Below are 9,051 nucleotides of genomic sequence, written 5' to 3' on the forward strand. Positions count from 1 at the left end.
AATTAGAGCAGACTTACCTGTATAGGTGTCCAGATGAGATCTGGAGCAAAAGTAGATGCTTTGGGCACTACAGTCCTATTATCACAGTTGAAACGTGAACTGAGGCCTTGTCTCGGCATACCCCAAGGCTCCAGCTCTGCCAATCACTAACTAGAAAAGGCTGAGCAACACTGTGGGGTCTTCAGTCCCTTCTTAATCCCTTGGTACCTACCTCACTGTCTCAGAGGCAGTCTTTCCAAGATCCAGCAAATCAGCTTCAAATCTGAAGCCCTGCTGACTTCCATGACCCATTGGTAACACACTCCCATTCTCCTTCACCCTAGGAAACACCACTCTACCCACCATCTAGCACCAACAGCACCAGGCCAACCAACCAAACCTTCACCCCTAAAGAAACCTCAACAACAGCTCAGAAGTGCATCAATCGACCTTTAATGTCCAAAAGAGGCGTGGATGCAGAGCATAGATGTGGCAGGGTCTCAGTCCCTGCACCAAAAATGAGAGATGAACAAAAACTAGACACTTCCAACTGGCCAGTCTTGGAGGGTAGGGAGAAACACAGATCTGGACATTCGTAAGAAAAATAAAACCTAAAATCAAACATTCAAATCTTGTACCCAATGAAAGGTTTGAACAGGGAACTCAGTCACTACCAGTTCCCACCCTCCCCTGCCAGCACTGAAGAAAAAACAGCTCAATACACACTAAGGGATCAGGAGGAAGGGGCATTCTCCTGCCTTCCCCCACCCCCAAGAATGGGCTGGGGGAGCTAGATTTCCCCCACCCTTACAGTGTCACCCCACTCAAGGTTCTGAATGTGACTCATTAGAACCAGCAGCTCAATTGGCAATGACGACCCCCACCCACCCCAATCATGTCAACAGCGAGGTTTCCCTTGCACCCTCTCTGGAAGGTCCTCCCACTCAGTCCTTCACCTCCTGACTCCCAGAGCTTCATTACTGTACTTCAGACCTGTTCCAAGGAGTTCCCCCTCTCTGCCCTCGTTTCTTTCATTCCCAATTCCCACTAGAGGTTGGGACACAAGTTGTCCCCTGCCCCCAGATCCAACTCCAGGGTGGATGGCAGTAGGGCCATCTTGTCCTGGATGACCTTCCAAAAACATTCCCAGGAACAGGCAGCTATAGGGCAAAGCAGGGTGTCCAAGCTAGATGGCTGAGGGGACACCAACCTGTTGTTGTCCCAAAAGGTAACATAAAAGCCCACTTAGAACTAACTGTGCCCCCTACCTCCCCATACACCCTAGAGATTTCACGTATCCTGCCCCTTCCCTCCCTTCTACCCCAGACCTACCCCACGCACACGCACACAGACAAACACAAACACACAGGAAGAATCGAGTGGACACTGATTTGGTTGGATCGCTAAGACCTAACTAAGGACTACAGTCACCAGAAATTCCCTTGCCAGCCAATAACAGGGCTGCTCTAAGAGAACTGAGGAATGAGAAAAACGAGGGCTGAGCAGGGAGCAGACAGAAGAATGCAAAGGGGAAAGTCAAGCTAATCCTACTCCCAGCATCCTCCCCACATGACCTCTGGCTGGAAGAATAAAGGAAGGTAATCCACAAAGACACAGCCCTTACTTAGAGACCCTGACAAGGACAGCAAGACACATCTGCTCCCCACTCCCACACCATAAACATCTATCTCAGGGCCTCTTAAAGACTGCACCCCACCACCCCTGCCCCAAGCCATAAAGTCACAGTTCGGTGGAATATTCTCCCTGGTACTAGATCAATCCCCCCACCCGACTTCCTATCCCTCTCCTTGCCAATCCCAAAGCTGTCCTCATAGTCTCCGGCCCTTCTAAAGCAGCATCCACCACAAGAATAGGCAGCTGCAGTTTTCCCTCTACCTCCAGAGACCTATTCCAAGTCCTCAGCCTCCTAGTCTCTTGGGCTTTGCTGAGGGCATTTTATACAGGGAGAGAAAGAGAAAATGAGGGTGGGAGAGAGTTCCTAGTGCAGTACAACCAAAAAAAAATCTTTAAAGTCTTACAAAAAATAAACATAAAGCAGCCTTCTTCCCCAGGCAACTAAACAGAAAGAAGTTTGGTTTTTGTTTACTGCGACACACACATGAAATCGAGTATACAGTCCATGCAGTAGCACAGCCATTGGAGAGGACTTCCTGATGCTGGCCCCAGTGCAAAACAGTCCCAGCAACGCCGCCTGCTTGCCATTGCTGCCGCCGCCACTGACACCTTCCCCTTGGCCACCTAGCCTGACTTGAAGAGGAGGATTGCAACTTGACCCAAGTAAAAATAGATGAAGTGCTTCGTCTCGTGTGTGACATAGCTGCCGAAATTCCGGCCCACGATACAGTGCCAGGTAGGGTTATATTTCTTGTCAAATTCCTACAAAAAGAGAGAAAGAAAGGTGGTACAAACTGAGAAGGGGGGTCACTGCAGTAGTTCCAGCACACACATTCAGTTGTTCCCACCCACCTCGTCAGTATCCAAGCCAACCCTGCACCCCAGCCCAGGGCCTCAGAGGCTCAGGTTCTAAGGCTGGCAACAACACTCCCACCCTCATCAATAATCAACACCACAAAGGCTCCATTATTCCTCGCAGCCAAGCCTCTAGCACTCTACACCCTGATCATCTCCCCATCCTCTAGTTACCCCACACCCAGACCTGCCCACCCTGACTCGTCAAGATGACAATCAGAAACCAGGAGGGCATACAGCTAAGTGGAGCCCGGTCACCCACTGCCTCACACATTGCTAAGCCAGCATTCCACACAGGAACAAATGGGGACTAACTGCTGACGTCCCAGGGAGCAGCGACATGGCCCCACGTGTGACATGCACACCAATTCCCTCACTCTACAAACGGCCCAGCCCACAGCTCAGTTCTAGACTGTGCAAGGACAGTCCCCCCACCCCCACGGCTGCCCATGGCTCTCCTGTCACTGGATGCTCCACATACTTGTCTAACTTCCTAAAAGCGCCCACACCACACAATTCCAGGAGGCACTAAGGAACAAAGGAAGCCAAATTAACTTCAATCCTAATTCTAGACTGTCTGGAAGAGAGCCATCATCACTTTCCTCTCAGGCTGAGAGACTAAGAGTCTACTTTCTGACTGACTCTGTAGCCCCAGCCCCACACATAGCAAGGTCTCTCAAGATTCCCATGTCTGATTCTACCCTTCAAGGGCAGGAAAACAAGGGTTCTGTGAGACTGGAGCCCCCACTGGGCACATCTTACTACTACACAGACTGCCCCCACACTCTTCACATACTTTTTAAAAATGCCAGCGCTTAGATGACCAATGACAAGGCCTATGGCTCTAGTTAAGACATGGGTCCTGGGAGCTGGAGAGAGGAGAGCAGTGAGGAGCACTGGCTACTCTTGTCAACACCTTGGGCTTAATTCTCTGCACCCACACAGCGGCTCACAGCCACCTGTAACTCCTATTCCAAATAATCTAATGCCCTCTTCTGACCTCCACAGGGACCAAGTACACATGTGACAAACAGACATACATGAAAAGCAACACAGTCATACGATAAGGATATAAACAACACAGCTAGGTCTTGACTGGAAATCAGGAGCCCATGCTTACTCCTCTTCAACGGTCTCTTCAGTGTTAACAATTTCCACTCAGGTATTCATTTGGAAATTTTTCTTTTAAATATTTACATTTGTTTATTTGGGAGTGGTTGAATACGCCACAATACACGTGAAGAAGTTAGAAGACAACTTGCAGGAGTCCATTCTCCCCTCCCACCATGTGAGCTTCCGGAATCAAACGCAGGTCATCAGGCTTGGCAGCAACCACCCTTGCCCACTGCACCATCTCACCAGCTCCATTTAGGAATTTTTCAATAACCAAACTATTGTTGAACCATTTCTATAAATATTACACTGTCAGTTCATCTGTGGGTTCTATATTCATATATTCAACCAACCATATATTTAAAATATTCAGGAAAAAAACACACCTATGTTGAATCAGAACAGATTTTCTTCTCTATTATTTCCTAAAGTCCCTACAGAAATCAAGAGTATGAATATTCAAGATCCTGGACCTTGACATATAGGCCAGGTTGGCCTCAAACACGGATCCGCCAGCCTCGGCTTCCAGAGTGCTGGGATTAAAGGTGTGCCCCACCACGGCCAGGCTTCATGCTCATGCTTTTAAGAATGTAGGGACGGGGTTGTTGGAGTTGGCTCAGCAGTTAAGAACACCTGCTGCTCTCCCAGGGACCTGGATTCAACTCCCAGCACCCACATAGCAGCTCACAACCATCTGTAACTCCAGTCCCAGGGGGTCTGATGGCCTCTTCTGGCCTCCACAGGTACCAGGCATGCACTGTGGTACAGAGACATACACATAAGCAAAATACCCATACACATAATTTCTTAAAAATAAGAGAATATAGGGAGAAGAGTAGTAAACATTGTAAAAATATGCAGACCCTACGTCCTTTTGTAGGGAAAGGAAATGTTCCATATCATGAGGATTATAAAGGATACACCACTCTAAATGAAGTGAAAATCTGAAAATCTGCTCAGAATCAAACAGTATTTATTCAAATGTTAATTTTGAATATTGTATAATTCTCAACTGGGCCAGTAATATTAGTTCTGAAGCTTCTCCATGTAGTATTCCCTTCCCCAGTGCCTTGCAGTGGCACAATTATTTGTAAAACACACACAGCTTCAGCAGCTCTTATCAAGAATCATTAAGGTGATTGCTTTGGCAATTCAGAATCACCCCATAATCCAGCTGTTTTACACATTTACAAGGTTTTGTCTGAAGGGCTACACCTGCTTTCTCAGAAACTGGCTGCCCCACCCCTGCCCTCATCTCAAATGTAGCTCAACTGTCAATTCTCACGCTACAGGCTTACCTTCTTGATATAGGCAGCAATGTCCTTCTCTATGTTGTATTTCTCCATGGCCTGTGTGGCGCAGTCAACGGCATCCTGTTGCATGTCCTCAGACATGTCTGCGTTCTTGATCACTGCCTTGCGGTCAGACATCGTGACACTGCAGTAGGAGCACAAAAGTATAGCTGACGACTTCTCAGTGTGGGCAGGAGGCTAAGCTATGGGGTGGGAGCCTCACGGCTAGAGAAAGGGGATTATAGAAGGTGGAAGAATATGAAACACAGACGAGAGATATTAAGGGAAACCTATGCTGGGCGAGGTGGAGCACACCATAATCCCAGCACCTAGGAGCCAGAGGTAGTTGGATCTCTGTGTTCCAGGTCAACCAGAGCCAAACACTAACTAGCTTTCATAGAAATATGGTTCTTACTTTTTGGAAACACAGGGCAAGTTAAAGAGAAATGTAGATGTAAGATGTCATGTTTTAAAAACACACAAAAAATGAATTCTCTAACTCTTAATAGCTACATATTTCATGCACTCTGAACTGCAAGACAACGGCGATAACCACAATGGTACAATAAATCCCTTAACTGTATCTTTCAGCAAGTTAATTTACCTTTGTGTTACGCCACTGGTCGTAAAATGGGGATTGCAGCGCTATCCTAAGGATAAAAAGCCAGAAGCTAACACCTGAAAAGATTAACCGCATGATTGGTTTATTGACTATTACATACACTGGTCTCAAGGCAGACAACACCTGCTAGACATTAGTGTCCCTGATTTCTGGTCCTGACTCTGAACATTTGTGGTCTGGGCAAGTCATCTGGCCTTCTGTATCGATTACCTCCATTTTAGCAATGAGGTCAGCTCTCAATTGGAGGTTGTTTAAGAATTAACTAAGGTTATATGAGAGCATCTGCAAACTAGGAGAAGTCTCCGCAAGAGGGCTGGCTGTCCATCAAGCCAGACACAACCAAAACCTGCTTTTATAAATCAAAGCTTTATAGGAATACATTACAACAACAGAGATGAGTCCTAAAGACTATTCTGCCCATAAAGTCTAAAATATATTCACTATCCCTCACAGAAAAAAGGCCAACTCCACTTTGGTACAAATAAAAGGAGCTTCGGACACAAGGCCTGGTGGCAAGGATGTCACAACGACCTCATAAATCCTGGGGGCTGGTACACCTCTAACTAGAAGCAGTCACATGCCATCATCACAGCCCATCCTTCTGCTTCCCCACTCCTTACTACCATGTTCAATCTTTAAAGTGCAATACAATTTCTGAATTCTAGAATTTAGTCACAGCCAACAGTGACTTGTCATTTATCTGAATTTTTGCTTCCTCACATGAAAATTATTTTTATTCACTCAAAAAGCATTAATGAAATAAAAAGTTGGAGAAATATCTTATTATCCTGACAGGAAAGCTAAGAACTTTCTCTTAAATAAAAACAGGGCCAGGTACAGTGATTCAGACCTGAAATTCTAACACTTGGGGGATAGCAGCAAGAAGATCAATGCCTCAGCTACCATGAGACCCAAGGAAAACACAGGACCGAGAAAAACCTGTAGATGGATGAGGAGCATGACACAGACACATGAAGTCTAAGAACAGGGCTGTTAACATGTCATAGCCATGCTTCCTGGGCCATGGCACCATCCAGCAAGCAACCAGACTCCGAGGCTGATCCTGCACAGACCCTTCTACTCCGGCAGCCTCTGGGTATAACAACAGAAATGGGCCACCGTATCCTGCCCTGTCCTTGACCATTCTCACTGATCCCCTCACCTCAACTCCAAAAGCACCACTGGTTGTGGTCCAGCCCAGTGGGAAAAAAAGATGCTGTTCCCTCTGAGCAAGTCTGACACACGGCTACACAGGAGCCTGGCTGCTCAAGGAGAGATTCCTGGTATCATTCCACATTACCCACTAGGTAAGATAAAAAGAACTCAGACCACGGCTGCCAGGCTAGAAGCCCTTGACGGAACCCAAGGCACCTTTGCGTGACACTGTCAAATGAAGCAAGACTTCGGTTCCACTTAAGCAGACACCAGCTAGTGTTTAGATCAGAAGCCCCCGCCCCCCTTTACCCCGGAAAATCTGGAGCATCCAAGGAGTCTGCGGTGGTGAAGAAAAGGTCAAGGGCTGCGGTTCAGAGGCTGACTATTCAATGACCTTGGGCAAACAATCACATTTAAAAAAACAATGGCAGGAATGAGAGAAACGGGACCTCCTGGAGGTCTGAGCAAAGAAAAAGGCTGGTGTGTCGTCAGAGACCTTTCTAGAAGTGAAGAAACAACAATGTCACCTGGTGGCCTGTTCCAGGTTACCACTCAGAAGGGGGCACTGTTTACAAATCCAGAGGTTGGGGGTGGAGCCTGGCTACAGACAACGAAGTATGAAATTGGCACCATTTTGCCAAAAAAGCTCACCTGCTTCACTGCCTCATCCCTCAAGCCCCAAGGATCAACTCTGTCACAGTAATTAAAAGCTATCTTACTCTCCGAGAGGGAGCCTGCGATTACATAATGCTGGTCTTGTGACTACAAAGCCACGATTCTTCACCCCTAGCCCCTCAGGCGTCGCAGAAAGGTGAGGCCCAGCCCCAGCAAGCCCTATCCAAGGTGCCAGAGAGAAAAGGAAAAGGAGCTAGAAGCCCAGCTGGCCTTTCCCTCGGTGGGAGGGGGCAGCTGGGCCTCCAGATAAAAGGATGGCCAAAGGGCCCCAAGCCAGCTTCCTGAGTCACGAGCCAGTAGCTCCTGCGAAGACGCAAAAGAAGCTCTCCAGGACAGTTCTCATCGTCTGTCCCCGGTCTTGCGACAAAAGAAAAAAAAAAAGGCTAAACCTCAAATGACACGGAGCACCTTGCACCGTTCCTTAACACGTAAAAGCGTTATCGCCTCCCTTTGGATTGCCAAGGGGGCCGTACCCCCCCCCCCACACACACACCCCACCCCATCCTCCAGAGGACAGCGACCACAGGCAACATCTGGGAATTGAGAATGCATCGGCCGCCCCGCCGGGTCCGCAGGCCGCGGTCAGTCCTCCGCCCTCCCCCCCTCCAGGCCTGGAGCGGCGCCGGAGTGACCGGGCGACCTCTCTGCAGGAAGGACGGCCCGAAAGGTGGCGGTGGCGGCGGAAGGAGCCGCGTCATGCCCAAGCCCTCTCCACCCGCTCGCCTCGGACCCCAGAGGCCTCCCTGCAGCGCAGGCAGGTGGCTTCTCCCCGGGGGTTGCGGGGCCTCTAGCCGCCGCCCGAGGGTCTCCGGAGCTCGGGCCGCCCCCGTGCCCCAGCTCACCGTCACGCAGGCGAGTCCGCACAGGCCCCTGGGGAGCAGCGCTGGGCTGAAGCAGAGCGCGGTCAGGAGCGGTGTCCCCTGGGCTCGTCCTGCAGCAGCAGCCGCTGCCGCCGCGGTATCCCCTTGCTCCCGCAGCCCCGGGCCGAGCGCTCGCGCAGCCGTCCGTCCGCCCTCCGAGCTCCCTCGGCCGCCCGCGCTCCGCCTCGAGCCACCCGGCAGCCCGCCTGGTCCCGCTGGTGCCTCGCCGTCCGCTCTGCTCCGCCGCTGAGCGCGGCCGACGCGCGGCCCTGAAATAGAGCCCCGCCCCCGCCCCCCTGCCGCGCGCGCCGCCGTCCGCGCTCCCCATTGGCTGCGCCAGCCCGGCCCCGCACTGCGGGCTTCTCCCCGCGCCGCTCTCGCTCCACATCTTGTTTCCTCCCACAATGCCTCGGGGCGGAGGAGGGGGTGGGGAAGGGGGGGGAGCTGGAGAAGGTGGGGGGAGGGAGCGGTGGCCTTTTGAAGAGGAGAAAGGAGGATGCCGACCCCCTCTGCTCAGGCCTGGAGAGGCCAGCCCGGTTAAGGTATAAAGAGAGGAGGACCAGAAAGGAAAAGAAAGAGGGGCGTGGAGACCCCAGTCTCAGGGAGAACGGAAGAATGGAGGGATGGAGATCTCAGACTCAGGAGGGAAGGCCTCCGGGTCTCAACTTTGCAAAGAGGCCAGGGAGGGCATGATAATCACCAGGGATGGGGGAAAACACAGGACACTATTTCCCTCGACTGGCAACACTTGTGAACGGAACAGCCAAGCCCCATGGTGAAGTAAAGACATAAGCAGTCCTCAGGGGCTCCTGCCCTCATATTCTGGAAAGGTCTCCTGGTTCTAGCTCAGCCTTTGTTCACGAAT

At 50.5% G+C, this 9,051-nt stretch overlaps 1 protein-coding gene across 1 annotated transcript; it reads right to left on the minus strand.

Moving 5' to 3' along the window:
* Positions 1 to 409: 409 nt before the first annotated feature.
* On the minus strand, positions 410 to 8,247 carry Dynll2 (dynein light chain LC8-type 2). The gene is made up of 3 exons (XM_005350502.3): positions 8,169 to 8,247; positions 4,881 to 5,019; positions 410 to 2,376 (listed from the first exon to the last, which is right to left on the minus strand). Exons 2-3 carry the CDS (start codon positions 5,010 to 5,012, stop codon positions 2,239 to 2,241), a joined length of 270 nt encoding a protein of 89 aa, XP_005350559.1. The 5' UTR covers positions 5,013 to 5,019; positions 8,169 to 8,247; the 3' UTR covers positions 410 to 2,238.
* Between the last annotated feature and the right edge of the window lie 804 nt (positions 8,248 to 9,051).

The sequence above is a fragment of the Microtus ochrogaster genome, chromosome 7 (assembly GCF_000317375.1).
Source record: "Microtus ochrogaster isolate Prairie Vole_2 chromosome 7, MicOch1.0, whole genome shotgun sequence".
In the NCBI taxonomy this organism is placed as follows: Eukaryota; Metazoa; Chordata; class Mammalia; order Rodentia; family Cricetidae; genus Microtus; species Microtus ochrogaster.